The sequence below is a fragment of the Telmatherina bonti genome (genome assembly GCF_933228915.1).
Source record: "Telmatherina bonti genome assembly, chromosome: 9".
NCBI classification, from domain to species: domain Eukaryota; kingdom Metazoa; phylum Chordata; class Actinopteri; order Atheriniformes; family Telmatherinidae; genus Telmatherina; species Telmatherina bonti.
In genome coordinates this window covers 25,360,990-25,388,267 of record NC_136627.1, presented here as the reverse complement: position 1 = coordinate 25,388,267, position 27,278 = coordinate 25,360,990, and the positions used below count along the sequence as shown (strand labels likewise).

At 39.0% G+C, this 27,278-nt stretch overlaps 1 protein-coding gene across 1 annotated transcript in view; it reads left to right on the top strand.

Moving 5' to 3' along the window:
* Positions 1-299: 299 nt before the first annotated feature.
* schip1 (schwannomin interacting protein 1) overlaps positions 300-27,278 on the top strand; it is a 217,629-nt gene continuing 190,650 nt past the window's right edge. The window contains exons 1-2 of the mRNA XM_079246890.1: positions 300-378; positions 2,964-3,105. Coding sequence (XP_079103016.1) covers positions 3,052-3,105 — 54 coding nt within the window. The 5' untranslated portion in view covers positions 300-378; positions 2,964-3,051. The remainder of the gene's footprint in view (positions 379-2,963; positions 3,106-27,278) is intronic.

The following is a 27,278-nucleotide window of genomic DNA, read 5'->3' as shown; positions in this document are numbered from 1 at the left end:
TATATGTATGTATGTATGTGTATATATATATATATATGTATGTATGTGTATATGTATATATATATGTATGTATGTATATATATATATATATGTATATATATATGTATGTTATGTATATATATATGTATATATATATGTATGTATGTATATATATATATGTATATATATATGTATGTATGTATATATATATTTATATTTATTTATATATATATATATATATATATATTTATATTTATTTATATATATATATTTATATTTATTTATTCATGAATAATTTTTTTTTTCCTATTTCAGAAGCTGTGCATGTAGAAGTGAGGAGGATGACAACAGCCTTCATCACTGTGACAAGCAGCAGCATCTAGAAATAAAAGCTATTGTGTGAGTATGAAACTCTGATTTATTTGGGTTTCTGGATAACTTGTCTCACGAACTACCACTGTCTCTCTCTATATGTTCGACTGTAACCCACTTTACCTTTGCCCTTCAAAGCTCTTTGAGATTGTTGCGTTTGAGAAGTAAATTTATGTTTTGCTTTAATTTAATTTTTGCCCTGATCAGATTTTGTACTCATGGGTCAGAGTGCAATTTTCTGTGTCTGATTCCTTGTAGACCTCCATCTAATAGGATTTTAGTTAAACATGGGCTCACCATTTTATAGGTGCAACACTGAAGGACAGCTCTCGCCTCAGGCTTTCACTTCTTTGAAAGTTGAAGATCGAAACGAGTGAGCTGTTTCTGTGTAGAGTTAAGATGACTAGGGGAAAAAAAGCTGGCATGTGCAGACATAAATGTTAGGATATAGTCACAGAAAAGAATGTCAAACAGGAAGTATTGAAGAGGATGGAAACAAAATCTAAGTAAAATCAGGATGTACAAAGACAAGGAGAAGGTATTGGTTTTATAGCAGGGAGTTATGGCTTAATTTAATTTGTTCCATTTGGTTCAGCTGTCTCTCTGCTCCGCTGGAGGTGAATGTGTTTCTCCATCGGATAATTGATCCTACACTCTGTCCTGGACCCCTACGTTGGCTTGACTACACAGTTGAAAGTGATCGACGGAGAGAGATATTTGTAGAGGTTGTGAACTGAGGTGAGACAGATGGGGAGAGGTCAGTGTGTATGAGCAAGGTTCACATGCAAAAATAGCAGTGTTAAGGGAAATGCTGGAGATACCAAATGGTAACATTAGATGGGAAATTCTCAAAGGTAAACAGGTGAACAACAAAAAAGTGGTGCAATTAAACATGTCACTTTACAAGTCTTTGTGTTTCTGAATGCAGTGAGGCCAAAAATTCTTTATAAATATTAGACATATCCAATATTATCTGCTTGCAGATATTTTGGGCCGATTTAGCACTGAAATGCAATATCAGAAACTATCTGCATTGGTTTTTACTTTTTTTAATGACAACTTTTAAACATTTGTTAAATATCAAACTCTTCAGAAACGTTTCCTTGACCTCAAAATGACAAAATAGAAGAGATGTCATGTGTAGTTGTTTTCAGATATTTTTGTTTGTTTGGCACAACTCACTCCAAAAATATTAGTATTACTGATATCGGTATCGGAAAATTTGAGTTGTACAAAATCAATATGTCGGATATCTGTAAAATAACTAATATTGAACATCCCTAAATAAGATACATTCTATCACTCATAACGATGTGTTCCATATGTTGTAAATCAGTTTTATAAAGAATTTTACAAAACAAATGAGCTGCTGTGGAAATGCATTAGGATTGTGTTTTTGTCAAAACTCAGACCAGTAAGTTGTGACAACTTACTGGTCTGAGATCGTGGATCATGGGCGCATGCGCATACAGCAACCGGCAGCAAGTGTTTGGTGTCTCAAACTTCTTTGATACCAAACCTGAAATTACTGTACAACAAATCTACCTACTGGTACAAATAAAGTTATCTGAACCTGAATGTAAAATCTCTTTTCTTTTGCCATTTCTCTGCCCCATCTTGAACTTAAATGGTTCCCAGTTTTACAAGTCGGTACAATTTTTCCTCTCCAGATTTCTGTTTACTTGGAAAAACATTCATTTCAAGCTGAAAATGTTTCCATCCTGCTTCTTCACTGTTTGCGTTTTCTGCTTCCGAAAGTGCCAAAAAAGCAGAACAGTGACTGGAAGCCCTTTTTCAAGCTGTCACTCTGCACTGCTAAACTTCTGACTGTAAAATAGTGAAGCTGTCTAAAGAAACTACAGTGGCAGAATGTCTTATTCACATCTGTGTTTACTTTGCAAGTTACTCCTCTATTGCTCATTTTTCATCAGTACTGATTAATTCCTAGTGTAAGAGCCATTTCCACACCAGTTCCATACTTAACTAGCTAATCGCTGGTTATATTTTCTGTCGCCAGAGAGCCACCATTACACTACCATAATTATCTCTTTCAGTACATTTCTGAACCTTCCTACAGTATTTTTACAGATTCCACAGTTAGTCTTAACATCAGCAGTGTAGTTCATAATTACTAGATAATACTCTTAATAGATAATAGATAATACTCTATTTAAAAACAGAAATTACGAAAAGCTAACCAAACTGCCCCTGCAATCAAACCAATGCACTATAACAACTGATTCCTTGTCAAAATAACAATAAAGTATTATGCAACGAGTATTTGTTTCTGTCATTCATCAGTTTGTCTTGCCACCATACAAACAAGTCAGTCTTGGGTTTTGTCGTTGTCTATCTTCCAGTACATTTTGTGGACTCATGCACTTCGCCTTTACACCATAGTTCCAGAAAGTCTCACTTAGTCACACCTCATTGATTCTGATTATGTAATTAAAATTCCTCCAAAATGCAGTTTTCTGAATAAACATGGTTTTCACTTCTAGAAACCCAGAATTGAATTACTTCTCCCACTTGACAATCTTAAATTTTAATTTTATCTCTTCATGGACATAATATTCACAGATGTCACAGATGCACTTGTTTTAAATCCGTAGGATCCAGCGTGCCTGGCGTGCCAGTGTGTCCCGAAAAGGGAGTCCAGAGGTACAAGACGAGGACCGCAGTGGCCGTCACTGGGGAGAGATGACCTCCCCCGAGAACCCCGATAAGCCTGCGATGACTACAAATATTTCTACGGTAAGACTGTAAAAAGAAAATGAAACCGGTCACCATGCAGTGTGAGATGAACGGGAGTCAAGGGATTTGGGTCAGATATCTAATCTGCTGTTTGAGTTATCAGCCCAGATCTGTTTTATTTGCGGAGCATAAAAAGCAAATGACTGAGTGAATGGATGAATGAAAAGACTAATAAAGAAGACAGTAAAACAAAAAAAGGGGGGGATAAGGGAGGGGTGTTTTCTTCGAGTGTCATTTGGGGACCGCAGGGGTTGTACTGGTGGAAGTGGATGGGAGGCCAGCTGGCACTGTGCCTGGATCTGTAATTAGCCCATAATTAGGTGAATTTTCAAAGCTGGTTGATTGATTAATGAAGTGCCTCTGCCCTTGCCGTCCCACGTCTCACCCCCCCTCTACTCTTTCCTCAGCCCCTCATTCTCCCGAGGGAGCATGGGCGAGAATTAAACAGTGCTCACAGGGCATGGCTGCCAAACAAAAGCCAGGGAAAAAACAAAAGCAACTGTGTAAGAATCGGATAAACACTGCGAGGCGGAGAGAAAGGAACAAAGAAAGCCGTCCTGGAGATACAGAAGCAGAGATGAAGAGATCTGAAAAAGATGCCTTTAGATTGCCTCAAGTTCTAAGTGACAGACGCATGTGCGTAAACACACGCACATATACTTAGTGTGTTGTGCTCTCCCAGTCTGTGTCGGCTCTCACAGTGTCGTAATCATACCAAAACACGCAAGCTACCCACGCACGCCTGCCCACGCTCTTTGCAGAGACGCTGCACAAAAAAATATGATGTAATGTCTCAGTGCTTGCTTGTCTGTGTGTGGTTTGTGTGTGTGTGTGTGTGTGTGTGTGTAGGTTGCATTTTTCCCCCTACTCTCGTTTTAAGCAGTGAAGGAGGAAAACAAGAATCCTTCAGCAAACAGATGGGCTGGTGTCCTGGTGAGAGCGTGTGTGTGTGTATATGTGTGTATGTATTTTGCTTTCAGGTTGTTTGTTCTGGTTGAAAGAGCTTGTTGATCATTACACAGCTACAAAATGTATTCCTAATTAAAAAGTTACAGTAACAACCAAACTGAGATGACAAACGATCCTTTAACCCCCTCAAATCCACTTTAAGTTAATGAAGGATCTGTTACTTACTGTTACAGTACACTAAGTAGCTAGTTAGTTAAATACACTTATAGTGTTAAATACACCATAAGTTAATGAAAAATCTAACTAACTAGCATTTCACCCAAGTAAGTTTACATTTAGACAAATTATTCTCTATAATTTTATATGTGAACTTCTAATAGTAGAATAGTATAATAGTCTTATGTTAATATGTAGTATTTTACCTTCATTATGAGCTTTTTTTTTGTTTTCTGAACAGTTTCTCTTTTTACAGGCTAAGAAGTAATTTTACAAAAAAGTGAAAGAAAAAAAAAAAGTAATGTATACATCTGTGTTTTTTCTATGTGTATATAATTCCTCGCCAGCGACCAACTGAATTGTGGACCCCATGAATGTAATGCAACACATTCTGGGCTTCTCCATCTGAGAAGCTTGTTGAAGTGTTTACTCCAGCTTTTTTGAGTTGTACTCCAGCTGTTTTTCAGCTGTATTTTTCAGGGTCTTTCTTGCTTTAGATTTGCTTTCAGTAAGCCAAAAGCATCCCAGTTGTGTTTGAAGTCAAACAGCATGTCTATTTAACGTATGTAAATATTTAAAAATAAATAATATTGGGGGCACAAAAGGGAATAAATATTTAAACAATGGAATAAAACACAACTGAGTAATAAATAAATCATTAAGAATATAATATAGATAAATAGCATAGAAATGAACAGAATAATCTGAGTAAATAAAAGCAAATATATAAAATGAAAGATGTTTTCTTTAACCACCCAAACTTAAAAAAAAAACAGAAAACACAATTTAGCCTTGACTCTTTCACATCAGCAAATCTAGACAAGAAATCTATCATTTTCCACCATATCAAACCTAAGATTAATTTTTACTTTAAATAACTGAATAAAATACGAAGCCTTCAAGGGAAAAAATATAATGAAAAAGATAATAATTATAAAAAATAATTTATAATTGGTATTTTTCATAAGTATAATCCATAGAGAGCATGCAGATTTAAAATCCAACAGACTGAGGATTTGTCAACAATGTTCATTACACCCATTCATCTTTACTGACTCTGCATTGTTGCAGCATGGTCATACAGCTCAGGTCACCGTGACTATAAAAACACCCCCAGTTTGACACTTTGCAGCTGAGGTTTATTTTATACTGAAACTTTTACTTGTCTTTTTCACCTTTATATACGCATCTGAAATCCACTGAGATCAGGATCTCTTTCACAGGGGAAATCTGGCCAAGAGGTCAGCAACACATCTCAGTGTGTAAACAGCTAAACCACATTTCTGTTTGACGCACAAACATGAACAACCAATAGATGAAGGTAACGAGTTAAAAGCACGAGTGCTGCCAGATGTTTTCACATATTTTGTCATGTAAGGTGGAGCAGACGGCTTCAAATAAAGTCAGATCAGACAACTACAGTCGGTTTGTAGTCTAAATCATGCTGATGGGGCGGCAAAACTAAATGCGCACAAGGGACAGCTACACTTTAAAAAAATCACAAGAGTGCAAAGCCTTTGGGTTACTTTGAAGATAGATTGCCAAAAACGAAGGAACCAGTCCAAAAAGAGCCTTGTAGACCAAAGTGTGTTTCCATGCATACATTTAAGCATGGCCGGGCAGTTTTAGCATACTTATCACAGTGATGGGTGAGAAAATTGCATCCTGTTGTGAACCTCACAGTGATATGCAGAGTTTAAAGGTACATTTTTGCTTGAGACGTCCATATAAAATGTGTCACTGTAATCAAGGAGAGGCAAAAAGGATGCAAACACCAGACACTTCCTCACGCTGATGGAACAACAGGATCTGTATCTGAAATGGAAAGTTAGTTTCCACCAGATATCAGATGCCAGGTTTCCAGTCTGTTTGAAAGACTTTTTTTTTCTTATCAAGTAGAATAAAATGGTCTTTAAACTGCCATCTCTTCACCTGTAGTTGTGCCCTGGTCCGAGCAGTGATTGGTTAGACATCGATCATCAGTCGTAGCAATGTCATAAACAAAAGACTCTATACTTCCTCGCTCCCTTCTTCTGTTCGCACTAAAGCCTATGCACAACAAATACTCAAATAATTTTATTACTATCTTCTACATTTGCTACTTCTTTGCCTTATAGTTGCATTAGCTAAAAGACTGGGATATGTGTTGCAACACTGGACCAATCCACTCCTGCCATAATACAGAAAGCGTAATATTAAGCAGCACTTTGTCGGTTCCATCCTATGCTACTTTCACATTTCTGTTGAGCTAAAATCACCATTTTCTATCCTCCAAATGAGCCTAGAACTATTTAATTAAAACAGGTTTTAGGAGAGTAATGATGAACAAGGATTTCTGTTTTTCCCTCCGGCATTTTCACCATTCTACAACCTTGCATCACTTCTCTTTCTGTCACCTCTTCCCATAATACACCGCACTCAGACTTCCAGTTAATTTTCTTTCACTCTATCGGGTTCTCCCCCTCTTTTTTAAGCCATCTATCGTCATTCATACTGTATCTCAAGTGGATGTTGTGTGCTTTGAAAGACAGACATTTATCAGTTTAAGGCCAAGGTTCCACATTACATCTGTGTGTGTGTGTGTGTGTGTGTGTGTGTGTGTGTGTGTGTGTGTGTGTGTGTGTGTGTGTGTGTGTGTGTGTGTGTGTGTGTGTGTGTGTTGCAAGTGGATGGTTAGTTCATATTCACTTGCGTGGGTCTGAAGGACTTTGCCCACTGCCCTGTAGGGGAGTAGGGGAGGTTCTAACATACTTCATACATATTTCATGGAACTCTGATATTGAACGCACATGCGCTTTGAGAAGACTGCAGCACACGCTCTTCATCTTGCATTGAAATACATCCTTGATTTACACTCACTGAGGTACAGCAATGCCTCTGGAATTTAACTGTTTGCATCAGTGCCAAGTTGATATTGCAGTTGGTGTAGAGAAATGATGGTTTGCTGTAAAGATCCAGATGTATTATTTATGTGGTGCAGACCTGGGCCCTTTGTGCCCTGCTATGGTCATGTTGGGCCTGGCCTGTTGATAGTAAATCAATAGGGTTGACTGTAGCACTGCTGCTGTGTGTCAGCTCATGTGCTGGAGCTGTTGTGTTGGTGACTGTAACAAAGAATGTGAGTGAATGAGCCAAAAAATATCAAGGGATGGGATTTTAAAAAAAAATGCAATGTCTTTGCACCTGAAAAGAAAAGATCATTAATCCCATAAAGGACCTGCAGATACACCACTGTCTTATAGTAGATGTTAAGCTGCAGCCAAGACAAACCACTTGCATAGTTTAGCTAAAGACAAGGGCTCAAGGCTCACATGTCTCTGTTCAAATGTAAGAAAATCTGCCTAAGGCCTTGTCCACATGTAGCAGGGTATCTCACAAAATGAAGATATTTTTCTGCGATTTAGTCTGTCATCCACATGAAAATACAGATTTTTGCTATCAAAAACGGTTGTTTAAAAAACCTCTGACCAAAGTGAAGAATTGCGAGTACTTCATGTGGATATATATAACCAGGGTTTTAGGTCTTTAAACGTTGCTGTCTGCAAGAACAACAAACAAATACTATGATGTCACATGTGCAACCTTTGTTCTCAACAGCATGGACATCTTCGAACCTGTGATAGCATTATCCATTGTCCAGGCGCTTTGTGTTTGGTTTTCACTGCCGTCAATACCCTCCACATGGACAGCCAAAGGTCAAGGACAAGATTAAGGACAGTTATTTTCCGCCACCGAACCATTTGTTAGAGCAAGGGTCGGCAACTCCGGTCCTCGAGTGCTACAGTCCTGCAAATGTTAGGAGTTTCTCTGCTGCAACACACCTGGCACACATCAGGCCTAATTAGCAGACTTGTTCAGAGCTTGACATTAAACTTGCACAAGTCTGCTGATTAGCCATTGATTTGAATCAGGTGTGTTGCAGCAGGGAAACTCCAAACATTTGCAGGAAAGAAGGAAAGAAACATCTGGCTTGACGCTGCTGTTAGGAAACAATATCTTGGGGATCCATTCACACTGGGAACCACCCCATCCTTGACCACAGAAGGCGTCACCACAGGAGTAGCTCAGATCAGGGCCAGCCGGAGTGAAATCGCTGCAGTGCGGGGCGCTACAGCCACCCAAACAAGAGCAATCCCATGGCAACAACCCTGCACATTGGCCAGGTATAGCCTGGCATGGAGGATCCTCATGAAAGGAAAAAATAACTTAACAGCATATGAAAAAGTAAAAACAAGGATCAAATAAACTATAAAAAAAAAGTGAATTGAAGAAGATAAATAAATTGGTAGTATCTAAAGCAAGTTGTTGTTCTTCCTTTTCGGCTTGTCCCTCTGGAGGGGTCGCCATGAAACCATCGCACAGGGGAATTGGCACATGTATCACATGTGCTGGATGCCCTTCCTGACACAAACCTCTGCACTTGGGACTGGCTTTCAGAGAACAATCGTGTCCCCCTCGGAGCTGCGGGACTCGAGCTGCTCACCATCAGGTCACAAGACAAGCAGCTCTACCACCTGAGCCACTGCCACCCCCAGTATCTAAAAAATATAAATGAGAAATTTATAAAATAAATATGGTGCAGTTACACAAAAGTAGTGAATTTTGCAGGGCAATGACGGCTCCGGGAATAACAACATAACAGATGTGACTGTGCCACAAATCAGACATGCAGAGTTTTAAGGGACAGAAACTTGTATAGTATTAGTTTACAAAAAATCTTGGTGTGTAAATGACCAGGCTGGAACTCTGTAAACTCAGAATAGAGGTGTTCACAAAAATATTAAATCTTGAATGTCACACTTACAGAATTGCATGCTGTATTTCTACTTTAGTCTCAGATTCTGTATTTCTACTTAGTGAATTTGAGAAAGTCAACTAATAACTAATTGGCTGCAGATGTGAAGGAGCCTAAACCCAGCTATTACTAATAGATGAAGATCTGCATGCTGTTGTGGGTACTAAGTGTGTTTCATTATGAGCATAAGTGTAGATTTTCAGGCAGCTTGTGCTCCTTGCTCTGTGTTTAGCTCTGAAAGTGTACTCTTGTAGAATGATCGGAATGTGAACACATCTTTAAGTGTGCATTTGCATAAGAGTGCTTATATATGCTGACTTAGTTGCTTGCGAAGATCCTCATGTATTGCAGCAGAGTGTGGCCTGCTGGGATGTTTTGGTGAGTTTTATTCAGAGCCACAAGCCAACGATCAAAGCTAAATGTTGTAATGAGGATGAAGATGAAACATTTTAGAGCTGTGACTAGAAACCAATGCTGCTGCCGGGCTGTCTGGTCACTAATGAAGTGGTTGAGATGATGGATGGTGAAGAGAAAAACAGAAGTGTCAGTAGAAGAGGAAAATAAGACTGAGCTGACTTTGACATTTAGAAAACACACACACACACACACATAATTTAATCTATGCTTAGGCTGCAATAAGTTTGTGTGCTCATGGCTGCTTGTTTGCGAAAAGTGTTTGTGGACATTGATCTGCTGCCATCTCCGTGGCTTGTTTGCACTTTTTTTCCCCCTTCTCCATCCTATTCCGGAGCATGGGCGAAGGGAGAGTGATAGTGTCAGCATTTCTGCAAACTGTGGGAGATCATTCTCTCATCTTTCTCTGCCAAGAATCTCACAAAGCAAAGTGACGGCTTCATCCGTGTAGCCACCTCTACCCGACTTAATCCCCCTTTCTCACCCTCACTCCATGTCATCCCCTCCCTCTCCCCTCCCGTGGCTCTTCCATGCAAAGGCACTCTTGCACACATCCCACAAACACACACCGGCCCCCTGTATTTGCCGATGGATGCTAACAAATGTTTTATTGGTGTCAGTTGGTGTCTCATTTGAAATGAATTTACACACCTCTCCTGCAGAGTTGACATCGATCGGGCTTAACTCATTTAACAGCCATGACATTTGCCTATTAGCTTATTTACTGTCAAAATAGGTTCAGGCTCAGCTGCCTGCCTTCCTGGGGGACAGAAACACTCGCATTTGTATCTTCCAGTGCAGTAAATGCAGCTACTTGTGCAAAATATAAACTGTGGTGGAATATTGGTGCCTGCTGTGAACATAGAAAAGGACTCAGACATACTGAAGTTAAAACCCATCTTGGATAAAGCCATATACATAAAGTCGATCCCTAAATCTTTGAATTAGCTGTATTCAGTCCAAATCTTGCTTTGTGCAGCTGGCCAAAGAATCTCTTCTTCCTAACATGCACACGAATTATACTAGGAAATAATGCTCCAAAATAGCCATTGATTTTGTGAGAGTCCATTGGGAAGATATCTGAGAGATCCGTGATGGAGGAGAGGGAAAAGGAGGAGAGGATGGAGCTAATGTCTTCGGGAGGATAACATAGGACAATGGATAGCTGAAAAGGAGGGGGTGATGGAAGGTGGATAAGATAGTCATGAGAATCATAACTGTAAGAGCCTCCACCAGCCTACATTTTTCGTGGGTGTGAGTTTGAGTGTTTGCACAGGTTGTAGGCATGTGTGCTGAAGCGTCTGATTTCTTCTCCTCCATAGATAAATGCTTACCATTACATCCACGGATGTGCAAAAGTTAGACACACTCACATGTTCCCATTAACTCACACAAATATAGACACTCCAGCAATCCCGTGTGCTACATTAAAAGCACCTTATGACCCCTCCAGAGCAAATCAATGAACGCTGTTACACAAATGGACAAGAACTGACAAATGACAACAGCAGAGGGCAAGATTATGATCATGACATAGGGCACAAAGAATCTGGACTGGAAAGGACACCCTTATTTTATTTTTACATTCACGGTCGTGTGAGCACAAGGTCTTGAATCTCTTAGCTGGAATTTAAAGCAGGCAGTGTGCAGCATTTTGATGAACGCAATGTTTTACAGCTGGTGTATGGGAATTTGATCGGAGGCTATAGCTCACTGCAAAAATCTCCCCATGAGCTTATGATTGGTTATTTATCCAGGAAACATGCTGTTTAGCTGACATTACTTAAACTAAACAAGCACATGGCTTCATGCATGCTCACATATGGCTGTATATAACCATGGATGTGCCACCCTTTCCTCATGCAAACAGGATATAAAAAAGCATAAATCTGCTGGAGGCATCTCTCGACCATCTGCAGAAGTAATAACAATCTGGTACCTAAGGCAATATCCTCTCCTGTTCTATTGCAACACAGTCCTCTGCACGCTCATATTTTCACCAATTATCTCCTCTACTATTCTCCCCCTCCTGCAAGCCTCCCGTTTGTCATCCTTCCTCCTACTTCTAGTCTGCTTTTCTCACACTCACTTCCTCTCGCACGTAGAGTTTGTCTCCATGTTTAGTCAGCCCATCTCACTCTCAGATTGGCTCAGTCCTCATGGCAGATGAGTCGGCCATAATGAGGTCCCTGGAGTAACAAAGAGTGATGGAAAGAGCAGTGGAGGGCCGCAGAGGAAAAGACAGGAGCTGGGGGTTAATCTCCTTTCTGACCCACTCCGATCTGGAAACCTCTGGAATCGCTCAACCTCATCCAACTTTAACTCTCACAATCACTTCTACTCTTCTCTTAGATCACCTCCCCCTCTGTTCATTAGCCATCTACCATTACTGTCCATTAACCAGATCAGAGGCATTATAATCCCCTTCTGACAGGATTCTTACTGTACTTACAGAAGACTTAGCGTGAACATCTTCAGAAGAGAGGGACGCTGGGTTGTAAAGTGAAATGCAAAGCATGCATGTAAGAAGGAGCTGAGGACGGCACAGAAGGAGAGAGAATAATGTCCATGAGGGTAGTTATGTTCTATCGCATCTATTTTGCAGCACGTCCATAAGACATTCCTTTGTTCTCAGCCTATCACGTGCACCTTGCTAACGCGTAACCTCAACCATCAAAAAGAAAAAAAAGGTTGACAGGACAATTCTACAGAGCTCGCCAGAAATGCCTGACTTGAGGTTTGATCCACTCAAGTTTTTTGGATCCATGCAGCCATTCTCTGTTTAGTTCCGAAATGGAAAAAAAAAGTATATGTTGGACAGTTAATATTAAACTAGGGGTGGCCTCAGTGATACCGTGAAGTGATTGTTGCAGCTTGATGCTGATTGTCTCGTTAGTCATGTGCAGTGATGGAACAAAGGCACCCTTCTCATCACCTATCTATCAGTGACTTTTAAATTAAAGCAGCAGTGTAAAAAGATGTGAAATCAATTAAATGTTTTCTTGCCATTTCAGAAGTTATTGTATTGGAGAATATGGTGGTTCTCATCTCAGCAAAATAGACATATTTACATGAAATTAGGGAAAAATTAACAAATCACTCTATTGTCTGTTTATTGGACCAAAATTTTTAAAAATTAAGGCTCTCAAAATTGGACTTGATTAACTTGCACACACACATATGCTCAATTAGACTCAAATTAGCCTCTTAACACTACTTTGGTATTTCAAAGTTCCATACTTTTACCCTCTTTATGCACATCTGATTCAATTTAACCCAGCGGGACATATATAATGTATAAATTTTCTGAGATATTCAGCTTCACTTTATGGTACAAACTTTGCTCAGCATCATATGAAATGTGAGTTTTGTCTTCTGCCCAACAATGGACACCAGATAACTGGAGACGACATTATGCAAATTGTGACATATCACATGGTAATAAATGGTCAATATACCTAAAATGTTTCATTACATTTTTATTTTAATTTTGTTAAAGGAATAAATAAAGACCTCATATTCAAAAAATTAAACTTATTTGAACATTTTTTGATAGGTTGGATCTTTATGGGTTAAGTGAATATTTCTAAATTAAACCCACTCCGTAACTTTTGTACTTTAAAAATATTGGTTTATGAGCCATTTTAATGGCACGCCAAAATTCATGAAGCGCATTTCCAGAGCTGTCACTGGAGAGTAGCGTCCTGCTGGTGAAAAGCCAGACTATGCAACTCTGAACCAGGAATTGACGTGTGTGTGTATGTATATATGTATATATATATACTGTATGTGCGAGTGTATATACATATATATGTAGGTGGGTATGTATGTGCATATACGTGTATGCATTGATCTCTTTTTGTTTTTTATGTTCTCTTTTCTGTTCTCTTTCTGCCCCTTTCCTGTCCTTTCCGGTCGGGTCCAGCAGCATAAACTCTGTAATACAAACTATTATCCAAAGCAAATAGAAAAATAAAATAAGAATCAAGAAATACAAGGGGATCATTACATCTATAAAAGTTCCCCTTGGCAAAATAAATTTGCTCAGCAGAACACAGCATCCAGAACATCAGTCTGCTTGCTTAAATGCTGGACAAGACAAAACGAAAAAAAAAAAAAAAAAAAAAAAAAGGAATTGACGTGCCGCTTTGCTTTGTGGTATAATAAGGAACTGGCTGTTTTGAATACCCAACGTCACTGATTCATCAAAGAAACACAAGGTTAAAAGAGAGAAATGGGCCAAACAAGAGTCATAAGATTGTCTTTTGCGGGCTGGAGAGAGCTAACAGTCCAAGTAGGGTGCAAGATGGATGCCAAATTAGCCGTTGATAGGGGGCGTGTGATGAGGAAAATGGCAAAAGTTCTGCAGTGTGTCTTTAAATACTGGAGTTCCTAGTAAAGCTGCCTAGTTTCACCTAGTTTCTTTAGTTGCATGACTAAACCATGACGTCTGCAGCCTACCTAAGGTCCTGAAAATGATTCTACACTATTTGCATTTAGTCGCAAATTCTTTGGTTTGGTCACATTTCTTACAGGTCCTGTCAGTTCTCAGTATAATCTGTGATCTGAAACTATGAGATCTGCACCTATATATTTTTTTTTTATTTCAAATGAAATATTTTGTGTAGTTCTCTGCTTCAGTGTGTGCTTTCACAATTGGATAAATGTGGTGAGAACGGCAGTTGAGGCTCTGGAGAAGTCCTGTGGGCAAGTTTCTCACGGGCATATTTGATCTATGTCTGCCCTATCTTGTGTCTTTCTGATCTGTGAGGCAGGGATAAGGGGAGAAGTTGCTCTCCCTGTTAGCTTGACATATATGATAAGAATCCATTCATTACTCCATCACAGACAGAAGAAAGCAGCACATTAGAAGAATAAAAGGTTAGAAGATTATTGCAGGCAGAATGCCAAGCTTTTCTCTAATGCACTGCAAGTTGGTGGATGAAAACTGTTTCAGAGATGTTGAAGTGTGAAAGGACTTTTGGTGTGTTGGGAATCTTCCCAGCCAAGAGCCTTTGCTTTGAAGTTTTCCCTTTGTCTATAAAAGATCGCTCAATCTTTGAAGCCATTGTGAAAATGCTTGAATTTGCATATACATTTACATAAAGTGCAAAGGGACTATACAGGGTGTGCATATGTGTTGACAGTATGCATGTTCTCATGTGCATTTGTGATTTGCTCATCATTTGACTCGCATATGGAGCACCTGTCTAGTTCTACTTGCAGGAAACACTGGCCAATTTTGTCCTCACAATCTTCGATCATCTCCATGGTAACAGTGAGCCTGCACTGGCTGTCCTTATTTATTTATGCAAATAACTTTGTGCCACTCTCCAACCTGTCATCATAACATGTCATATCTGAAAAAATTGATTGGAGGTGAAAGCCTATCAAGCCTTTACTGAGCATCAGTTAATAAACAGTCAAGTCATCACTGTGGAAACCACTGTTTCGAAGTTTTTAGGCACTGATTAATTCATTACTATCCATCATAATAATATATATAGTAAAAAATTCTACTACCTAAATAGCTCTCTTCTAGGACCTGTATTGGTTTGAAATTGATAAAATAATTCTAACTTTTTATCCCTTTGAAAAACAGGTCTTGGACAGTTCCAAGTGGTTTCCTGATCAGTTTCAATTAAGTTTCAATTCCCAACCCTTTTGATGGCATGCATTTTAAACACTGCCATAACTCACTCTAGTTTACAGTAACACACATGCTCACTGCAAAATTAATTAAAAGTACAATGAGTAATGAGAAGATTTGGTTACCAAATGAGTAGAAAAAAGTATGCTGGTTAAATGACACAAGCTGCAGTGCATTGTCTTGCGAGATTGCGCTTAGATGTTTTAAACTCATGCCTGAGATGTAAGCCACCTAAAAGTGAAAGAAACGAGGTGGCTGGCTGCCCTTTCTGCTTTGGAACACTGTGCCTCTCTCCCTGTGGTGAAAGGAACAGGGTGAGTGGATTCATCCTCTCTCCAGGAGTCAGTCATCCTGCTGCTTCACTGACACATCTGCAGCCCTCTCCCTCTGTAATTACATAGGGTGCTAAGAAAGGACCATAGTTTTTAGACTCATTATAGAGCAAGGGAGCAGCAATGATCAGCAATAGCCAGAGAGGAAAGGCTCTCCCTTTCTGCAACTGCTTTGAAGCCATTAGTAGACAATTAAAGTTCAAGAGAACACCATTATTATCATGAATTTCAAACTCAAAATTGACTCATGTTACTCTTATTAAACACTGACAGAGAGAAGTATTCCAGCTAATTACTATCCCCATATGGCATGCTGCTGTGCTTGTTTTTACACTGGTGGAAGTACATTTTAACTACACTAAAAACAGTTACTTGACTTTTAAAAGTAAGCAGTTTTTTTTTTTAACATATTTTTCCCTCTTTAATCTATCAGTGGTTTCACTGGTTAAAAAAAAGATGGTAAGGAGTCTGTTTGAAGAATTAAAGAAAGACGAGAAGATTTACCACACTCACAAATTAAGTCTGATCTCAAATCAAAATTTATTTATGAAGTAATTTACATGCCAAAAAGCAAGAAAAAGAGTTTTACATCATTATTTATGCATATGGAAATAAAACAAGCCTTCACATAACAAAGTGTATTAACAGAGAAATTTTAAAATATTGTAGTTACTCTTTCACACAGTCACACGTGTATAAACATACTCGCACAAACAGAATTCAAGTACCTCCCAGTTTCCCCCTTTCTTATCCTCTCCTTTTTCTACCCAAACAAGAACTCTAAACCCCTTTTCTGTTTCTTAGCTGAATGTAGGTATAAAAATACAAACAAAATTCAACATAATAAACACATAAAATCCTGTTACATTTGTAATATGTGTAAAATAGCATAAAATAGCTCAGAGTTAAAAAGACATGAATGCCATTCATGAATTTATATCTAAAATACAGTTTAAAGGGTCATTTAACTGGCTTCAAGTCATTAAAATACACAACAATGTAAAGCTGTATCATCATTAGAGCTGTAAAAAAAAGAGTGTTACAAAGTGACAGCATGTACAGATTTAAAATTATTGGTCCTAAATTTGAACTTTGGGTAACCCCATTCTTGATTTCATGGATTCTTGAGGAGCATGTATCCATGTTCGACTCTCCATCAACCTTATGAAGCTGAAGTGTTTGGAGCAGTTTTTAACCTATTTCTTTAAGAATCAACAAAGCAATGTCATTGAGGATGTATGTCAGTCATGACTGACACGTCAAACTATTTGTTTTTCTGTCTCAGGAACATTGTTATGTTATATTTTAGGTAAGTTATTTTGTCGAGGAGAGGAATCAGTGACAGTGGTACAGTCTGTATGCCTAAAGTTGTTTCTGTGAGGAATTTTTGTATTACAAAACTGAGGGAAGGCTCTGTTAGTGGTCATGATGGGACAGCTTAGACATGGATGTAGACACAGATGTGGAACTGTCGCAAAGAAAAGTGTTTCCTGAAGGGAAGGTATAGAAGTGGAGAGTCATTCAGCTTGATGAGATTGAACGTGGATCCCAGTTTTATGGGGATGCACACCATCTCTGCTAAAAAGAAGGAAACAATTTCATAGGTTAAAATTGTCAATACACCTCAAACACAACGCTTGACATGCAGCCCCATATTAGGAGTGAAGAGCCAGAGGCACGCTCCACAATCGATATCAGACCTGAAAGAACATGAATACTCTACACTGAGTTAAGATGGCCCTGCGATGGACTGGCAAGCTGTCCAGGGTGTACCCTGCCTGTCGCCCAAAGCCAGCTGGGATAGGCTCCAGCTTCCCCGCGACCCTGAATTGGAATAAGCGGTTCGGAAAATGAATGAATGAATGAATGAGTTAAGATGTTAAAAGAAAATATATGTTTGAAGGCACATTTAGTCAACTCAGATTGTTGAAGAGCAGTGTCTTTAGTTCCCACGTGAACAATCAACAAACAGAGAGGAATCAATCCTGGAGCTTAATTATTAAGTGATCTGCTGTAACGGCAGGAAAACAATGTGTGACTGCTAACAATCAGCTTCGTGGGCAAGAATCACCTTTTGTCTTAGAGTTTCTGTATCTTGTATCTTTTTTTCATTCTGTTTTGACCTGTTGCCCAGTACATATTGGTACTTGGTGTGTGAGACAAATAAAGTAAAACTCTCTCCATGATTTTTAAGTACAGAATAAACATGAATATTCGCAGGTTGCTGAAAGATTAAGGAATAATAACCTGAATGTTATTGGTGCTAGGGAAGCCTGTCTAATGTAATGGATTTTATTTCTTTTACTTTCACAGGTTTCTTTGTCATTTGCCAATTCTCATATCCAGATTTTAAAAAAAGAAAAGGTGTGAAATCATTGTAAGTCATTCTGGTTCATTGTACACCTGCCACCGTTGCACAGCTGGACAAGGTCAGAACACTTATATAGGAGCATACCTCTACCCATTTGCAGACAGCAAGACACATTTTACATGGAGAGTAGCTTACAAAGGGAGAAAATCTATGATTTCATGTACAGAAATGGAGTTTGTCTGTGAGGGCTGCCCTTCTTCCACCTTTTTGCCTCTTCTTTTGAGCTTTTATATTGTCTGAGGGTTGTCTCTTAACACATGTCGTTTTCATCTCTAGGACTTAATTAATGACCCTTCTATACTTAACCCTCCATCTGACACTGAAAGGAAAACTTCAGCTTCAACAGTCATGTATTAATGCAACTTTAAGAGTTTAAAAAAAAAAAAAGCTCTTAAAAAGCCAAACAAATGACGTGAAGGATCATAACAACACTCAAGTCATTGTCAAACCTCAAAGGAAAAGTCAGAAAAATCTGCTTGTAGGCTTTTCTTTGGGGAGTAAGAGCAGCACAGAGTTATGCACTAGCTTTCTTAGCTCAGCATCAGAATTTTACTGCATTAAAGCAGAGTATTTGAGGTGAGTATTAAAACTACATTTGTCATTTTTTTATTTGCAGCACAGCCAAATGCATTTGAGCTGAAATAAGATAGTTCAGCCATTTGCTAGAAGTAGGTTGCTTGGATGAGTTACAACAGGGCAGGTGTAGTAACATTTAGAGTATAGAGGCTAAGCAAGAGTTATATTTAGTTTCTCATTTGCCAGACAGCTCTCTGAGCACACAGTTGCCTCGTACTGCAACCATTCTTGTGATGGAAACTGGGAAAAGTAAAAAGCTACTTTGGTTGTAGTGATTATCTTGTTTGGACAAAAGTTTCCCTCATATCCCCATGTCAATAATGTATTTTTCCCCTTTTTTCATGCTTCTTACTTTCATTTTATCTCAGCTTTACTTGTGGCACAAAAAGACATGGATTTACCGTATTTTCTTCTTTCTCTTGTGGCTTCTACATATTTGTAGTGTCTCCATACCTTCATTCATTTAGTCCCAGAGCTTGTTGCTCTCAGTAATCTGTCTGGCAGAACGAACGTTGGAAAGAGCGTGGTGTTTTTTGTGATGGTGTGCGATGTACCTTCTGATCCCTGCCAGTGTTTGAAGCGGCATTACATCAGACTATGCATCCTGCCTCCAAAGCCCCTCTGTCATTCTGTTTCTCTGTATGAGCAGGAAGACGGCTGAGCATAGTCATGGATTTTTCCCATATGTTCTGTTTAAACATGAGAAACATGCAGTACACAGGAGAATGTGAGTTTATGTGCTTACAGGTGTTCACTTCGGCACAAAACCCATACATGAATGCATGAATGCTGCACTATTTCTTTTTTCCTGCAGGTGTATGCATGATGCACAATATACCACCATTATATTGTGCTGCAGCTGAAACACGGGAACTTCCTCTTCTGAATCATAGATGAGGAAGCTGTGAACAGCTTGTTTGCTTTCTAAATGAAGTTTTCTCTCCTCTCTGCCTCCACCTTTTTCTGAGACTTGTGTGCTGGCTCCCCCCCACCTTCTAGACAACCCAATCCCTATGCATGTTTCATTTTTCTGCATCTTTGCACAGAGGGTTCCTGCAAGTGTCAGGAAGATCTCACACTGGTGTTTGGTGAGAGCAGCTCTCATCTTTAATGCATGCAGCCGTGTGTATAGGAAAGAAACACCCTTTAAGCTAGAGGCGCTTAGCCTCTAGTGGGCTGCATCTAGTCCCTAAGCGCATACTCACATGCATTCACACAGAACTTCATGATAGACTGCTGCAAACATCTGGGGTATCTATGGAACAATAAGCTTTTCCTTCCTACTGATTCCAGAAAAAAAGAGAAAAGAAACTTTTTACTGCATTAATTTATAACACTGGGGGTGTTTTTACCATGTAAGTTTAATTCTTTTACTAAATTAATAGTGCTCAATTAGAGATCAGAAAGGGTGGAAGACTGTAAAAACTCAGCTTTGTACCAGCAGGTAGTTTTGTTTATTTATTTATTTATTTATTTATTTACTTGTTTTTATTCATTTGTTTGCTGCTGCTTTTCATGCACATGCATTAGAGGTACTTGGTTTACATCGGGCACCAGAAATCCTTGACTGAGTTCAAGAATAGCCATTGTCATTTTTTATACTTTGGTTACTAGTGCCACCATGTTGGAGATACTCTGCACAATGAATAACTGGTGCAAACAACTCCTGACGTGCGCTAGCATGTGATAAATTAGCAAGGAGAAGTGATTATCTTAGGCTGCAGTTTGGTTAAATTGTTGTTTAATATTTCACATTTATTCTCACATTTTTAAATATTCAGTTACGATTTAAAGTACCAAAACAAGTAGACTGTGCTTAGGAAAATACTGCGATTTAGATAAACTGTAACATTATAAAGCGCTTGTTCCATGGCACACTTCTCACCTCTGGAGCCATTTACCTTCAATGCTGAGTTATGAGTCATCCTCTGGCTATTGTCTCGTTGGTTTCTGCTTCAGAGGTTAGGAGGCTTTTTACTAGTGACTGGTTTGCATATTGAAAAGTTATGCTAAAGGAATACCTGGTGTCTTTAGAAAAAAGAGGGGGTCCTGACCAGGCAACAAATGTGACTTAAAAATCATGAAGTGTCTGAATACAATCACAAGAAAAACCCAAGAAATTTGTTAAAGAATAGAAAGTAAATACATACTTCTTTTTCTTTTTTTTTTTTTTTTACTAGACACAGTGCTGTTTAATACTTAGATTTTTACAGCATCATCATTATTCAAAATATCTTTTCACTAAATGTGCATTTTGGTATCAAAATAATTAAGGTGGGACTGTCAACATGTGGAAATTGTAGCATACAGTGATTTGACATAAAATAATTGACAATGATGGGTAAGTTGACCCCATTTGTGTTTGTGTCACAAGGATATCATACATACTCTGTAAATATGATATAAAGCATTCTAAAAATTTGACAATTCACTGAACCCTTCTGAAGGATAACCACTTTTTTATGAATACATACAAAAACATAAATAAGCTTTGGTTGCAACATAAATCTACAATCCATTCTTTAAAATTTTGGTTTTAGAAGTCCAGTTGAAACCAAATGCAAATGCTGAATGACAATCCTCCACTGTTCTCCTGATGTTTACTGGATGTCTCCATCCCATCCCAGATGCTTCTCCAATCACAAGATGCCAGACAATGATTAAAAAAAAAAAAAAAAAAAAAAAGAGTGCACAGAAAATTAGGTCACGTAGACTTATGCACTCTTAAAAATAGAGGTACAAGATAAGGACATTTCTGTACCTATAGGTACATTTTAAAGAAATGTTCTCTCAAAAGTACAATACTGGTCTTTAAGAGACCAGAAGCACACCTTCAGAGTACGAAAAGGGGTTCAAAGTGACATAAAGTACAAATTTGTACCATTTTGACCATAAGGGTACCTGCAGCACTGAAAAATGTAATGTTAATGGCTGTAATGTTACAAACTAGAGCAGAGTTGAGTGATGACAGTAGTACTACTTAACAGTCATTTACTACACCAGACAATGAAGGTCAGATGCTGCAAACTAAGTGTACGGCTGGTCAGTATTTTGAGTTTTTGAAGATTATTTCTAGATTAAAGATAAGATAATATTGCTAAGTTGCATGGACCAGGCCTAATCCTGTGAAAACATAAAAAAAACATAACTTGATAAGGTGAGGTTGAACTTGATAAGGTACAAAAATAGACCAGAACTGAAGGGTACAGAAATGTCTCTCAAAAGAGTACACCCCCAGCGACAAGCATTTGTACCTTTTTAGGTACAAGCTGGTACCTCTATTTTTGAGTGTGTGGAGTATTTGCTTTTCGTCAGAGACAATGATCAGTGACACTGCACATATTTCCTTTTGCGCCACTGCTTTGGTTTATTTGAAAACAACGGAGTATACTGAACTAACAAGATCAGGCCTCAAACTGCAGAGCAATGTTAGTGGCTTTTATCAGCAGTAAATCAGATGTTGCAGCACATACTGTTCCGCTGCATTACCGCTGTCTCTATAAGTAATAGTTTGCCTCTGGAGAAATGTCATTTATCCTGCTCTCTTACAGTCAAACAAAGACATTCTCCATGGTTGGATTGTCTTATCTTAGACCAGTTACCGGATGTCTTCTCGTGTTTCCAGCCAGGGTTTGATGAATGTACACAAAATCAAAATAAACAGTTATTTGATCATCTTAAGACAGCTGTTTTAGTGAAATATGTTATTACTACAGACCAATTCCACAAGCCCAATTCTATAAATAATGGATAGCAAATGTATTCTTTGTAGACTGTAACACACATAAGCATTGTTTATACTGTGTTTATATGTTCAGATCTTATCAATGTTTGGGTGGGAGGATTAGAAGTTGTATTACCACCCACTTCCACTGCTTCTGTTCCTTGGTTTAATTTTCTCTGGTCAGAATTTGAATGTTATCAGAGGTCATTGATTCACAGGGAGACAAAAAAGAAGGCTGAAGGTAGATAATATAGCTCTCTCACCTTTTGCTTGTGCAAATCATGATCATACGCACTTCGCCTTTCAGAAAAAGACTTGTTGATCTTCTGCATAACATGGCTTGCAAGAGGTGTTAAGGAATAAATGGGATTATTGCCTCTCTGCTCAAATGGATTGTCTTGTGAATGATCCAAAGCACACCTCTGCTATAAATGAGGTTGATCTCTTATTCTTATTGCTCACATGCTCATCCAGTGACTGCACACTTACAAACACACAGGCATAATGTGACCCAGTGAGCATTATTATGGTGTGTGAGGTCCCACTTGGAGGACTCTCACCTCCACTGCACCCTATATTTGTGTCAGACGCCCCGCCTTTCCTTGAATGTCAAGGAGAAATGACTTATCTCCTTGTCTCCCTCTTCACTCCCCTTCTTTTGTGAAAGCTGTCTGTCAGAAGGGCCCTGGGGGGACGCGAGCCAGAGGTCAGACTTCCCTCTTCGCCGCCTCTATTCTTTTCTGACTTTCTGTCCATCCTGTCCAGTGGGAAAGAGGGTAACTAACTGACATTTCCATTGATATGGAGCATTCTTTCAGATTGGGAAATGGTTTATTGTCTGAAAATTGTCACAGAATCAGTCTGTCTGCAGAAGATAATTATCATCTGATGCTGACCTGAATTTTACACAACTGCTTTGCTGGTCAGGGTTTCGGTTTGTTAGTTTTTACACAACAAAATGCCTTTCAAATGTTTTCAAGTATTAGCGTTCAAAAGAATCATTTTATCATGGATCAGTCTTGGATTTAGCTTATTTTTTAAATCAGACGTCTTGGTCAAATGTAGCTTTAGAGGGTTTCTGACTTTAAAGACGCAATAATCTAAAAGGTAGATATTTCAGCACCAGTGTTTTTTTTGTTTTTTTGTTTTTTTTAAATCAAAGATTCATGTTTGAAAAGAGTTGTTTTTTCATGTATGAGTGACAAAATCATCTCAGGTTCTTGTTTCAGGTTTATCTAATGCCAGGCCGTCATCCTGTACGAATGTAATGACTGTTTAATTCAGCTTTATGGAAGATGTGTTAGTAAGCACTGAAAAAGCTATCTGCATATAATTATACTGGGCAAAGCATGGAAACAAACACTCATCTGAAGGTCAGGACTGAACTGAATTATTTTGTTGTAACTAGAATGAACTAGTCATAATTACGGGTGGCTGCATAATCACTGTGGCCTCGCAGCAAGAAGGTTGCTGATTCGATCCTCAGTTGGGGTGGGGTTGGGACAGTGGCCTTTCTCTGTGGAGTTTGCATGTTCTCCCCGTGTATGCGTGGGTTCTCTCCGGGTTCTCCAGCTTCCTCCCACCGCCCAAAGACATGCATGTTAGGTGGATTGGTTACTCTCAATTGCCCGGACAAGTTTTGGACAAGCTGTTGTTTGAAGTCAGCTACAAAAGGTTTCAGGAGTTTTTTCACTCTTGCAACAAACTTGTTTACTTTTTTTTTTTTTTTTTTTTTTTTAGAGCTTTGATCCACATTTTTCCCATTTCCACACCAAGAAAGATTTCCAACAAAATAGGAAGTAATGACAGTGATGGTTGATCATATTTAGAATTGTTTTAAATTTATAATAAAGGCTAGATGCAAGTGTTTTGAGGCACATCCTTGAAATGGTACTTTTAGACTGAAAATAGCGCTTTCCATTTTTTTACCAATGCATTCTGGTCTGTTGTGATTCTGCAAGGCAAGTGGTGATCGTTTTCTGCACCTAACTCAAAAGTTTGATGTGCAAATCAACCAGAACAACCTAAGTGCAATAGAAAATAGGCGGAAAAGAAAAAATTAAGTTTCAATACGATTATCATTATACGTTAAAAAATAATATGGAAATAATGGTTCCACACTTTATTCAAACTAAACTTAAAGCTAAACAGATTATAATGAATCTTTGGTGTATTACATTTGATCAAAACAGAACAAATTAGCAAACTTCTTCTAGCTGGACAGTCAAACTATTACTCAAACCAGTCAGGAAAGGAGTCAGCACATTTCTTCACTCTTGGACTTTTCCATTTGGAATTAAGGATAGACTACTGCTCTATGGTTACTTGGAGCCACAGTTGTGCATTGTCTCATTGAAAACTTGCTCATAGATACAGTATGCTGATTTAGCAAAAAGCCATGATTCTCTAATGGATCTAACTTGCAAAATAACAACAACACAAATTAACATTCTAACTCAGAGGACATGTTTGCAATTTTTTTCTATTATACCGACATATTTGTGTGTTGTTGTTTTTTTTTTTGGTCATCTGTTTTTGCTTTTCAACAATAGGACCACTGTGAGTTCACCCTTTTTGAAACTACATTTAAAATTTTTTACCCATTAGATCCAAACGGATGTAACAAGACAAAGACAGCATGTTATTTTTTTTCCTAAATATTAAACAGCGTGATGTTATTACTGGAAGACATGCCGTTACTTCCCTTTTTTTTTTTTTTTGCTGATTTGACAGAAAACTGTTCAACTTCTTTGCTTCTCATCGATCCTTTGCATCCCTGGATGTTGAACAATTAGTTTCTGCATTAGCAGAATCATCCAATTATCACAGATTTGGCAGCTTTAATGAGACAGAAAGCATCTCCAGCTGTTGTTGAATTGTTTGTCAGCAGCTCTGCACAGACACTATCATACACTGGTGTAGAAACGGCTCTGCTAAGTGTGGATTTACATCATTTGACCAGAATCCTCTCAGAACAAGTGGGTGCTCTTGTATATATTCTTTACTCATGTGTAAACATGAGTAACACAGTGTACCGTATACTCGGCTGCATACCTGTTTTTTTTCCATCATGTGTCCCTCTTTGTTAATATTTTCCTGTAAAAAGAAGATGTAACAATGCCTTTTCATCATAAGGCACACTGTGCTGCTCTCAGACCAGAGAGCCACAAATGGCAAAGCCACCAATTTGCTGCATATATGAGATGCCACTTCTACATGGCACACCCAAACACAGCATATCCGCCTTCTTTTTTTTGTTGTTCTCAAGGGTTGTATTATTGCCTGATTGGGATTCTATGCTCATCCCAACTCTGTGCTTGTTGCTTTTATCAGCGGACTTTTATCTCGCCCCCCCCCCCCCTTCATCCTCTATCCTCCCACCTCGACCCACCAGTCAGATATCACAGCCTGCCCCTGCGAGCTGCCGGGGTGGCCAGCTGCTTGCTCCTGCACTCTCACAGCACCACCTCTACTTCCATCAAATGAACCATTTCGCCAAATAAACCAAGTAATCTAAGCAGCAGTTTGGGGGGGGAGCCGCTGCATGTTTTTAAGTTGATTTGTACATGAATATGCAACTGTGTCAAAAAGAGAAGTGTGATACTGTTGAGGCTTTGTTTGTAATGCAGATAGGCAGGAGGATGTTATCAGTGAGTGCTCTGCAGGCAGCTCGTATCTGAGGGGGCTTTTAATTAGATCTGGGCAATTTTCTCAAACGCCCTTCATTCCCTCCGGTGTTTTTCTCCTTTACACATCTCTCAATTTCTTATTTGTCTCAGTCATTTAAAGCGAGATAAGCTCGCACGCCATTTTCAGCCAGATGGAGATGACCCCTCCAGCTTGTTGGAAGTGTGAGAATGTTTGCACAGGATCACACGCTTCCACTGTGTAAATATGAGAGCTGCGTAAAGGTGAGTGATTGAAAGGCAGTGTGTTGGTCAAAGTGACAGATATGTTAAATAGGTCACGTCGACAAGGACGCGTGCATGGATGTGTGCGTTTGAAAATCTGCTGACACAGGCTGTGTGCCCTCCAGCAGCCCTCTTTGCTTACCCAACTCTTATTAAAGCAGTAAATATGGCTGGGACATAAATTTGACGTCATGATTTAATTCTACTCTCTCAGTCCTTCTCTCTGGCTCTCGTTGCTCTCCATTTCCCCTCTTTCTGTTTATGTGTGCGTCTGTGTGTGTGCGGATGCTCATTAATGTGACATTAATGCAGCCTTCTAATTACAAGAAGCCAAAAAGTGCTGGGGGGCAAAGTTTGATGCATTCTGTTTCTGGTTGCTCCTTGCTCTTTTGAAATATGCCCACCTTTCCTTTTCTCATCAATCTACTTTAGAGAGGTGATATACTGTAACTGTGTGAGTTTTTATGAGTGTGCGTAATTGGAGTTTTATGTAGATGCTCTCGGGCTGTTAAAGAGCCAAATACACTTCAGGTGTTAGCGCGCTTTGCTTTTGCTCCAACTCTAAAGGCACTTTAGAATTCTGCAGCACAGCATGATACAAAAGCACATGCTCAGAAGAGGAAAGTGTGTGGCACGCCTTTCATGAGCACGTACGCAGCCCTCTTTTTCAGCTCATTTGCAAACGATGTATCTGCAGCCAATAAAATCTGGCAGATTTGTTGGAAAGATAATTAACACCCTCTTCAGTTCCACTTTGGCAACATCCTGTATAAAAAAGATTTAAGGGCAACAAGTAAAACTCTTAACATGATTAGTTTTCCGCAGGACATATTTATGAGTAAATAAAAACTTTGAATTTGTTTCTGCAAGCATCTTGTGCATGTGTGTTAAAAATTCTGCATCTTTGTCAGCCATCTTTTTCATGATTTAGGGTGGCTGCATGGCGGCATAGTGGTTAGCACTGTGGCCTCACAGGAAGAAGGTCACTGGTTTGAGTGTTGGCTGGGTGGAGGTTCAAGCAGTAGCCTTTCTGTGTGGAGTTTGTGTATGGGTGGGTTTTCTTTGGATATTAGCTTCCTCCCATCGTCCATTTGATCACTCTAAATCCTCCCTAGAAATGAATGTGAGCGTAAATGGTTGTTTATCGTGCTGAGTTGATCCTGTGACGGACTGCCAACTGGTTCAGGGTGTTCCCTGCCTTTTGCCCAGTGGTTGCTGGGATAAGCTCCTGTGACCCTTGGACAAAGGTGTCAAACTCAAATATACAGTGGGCCA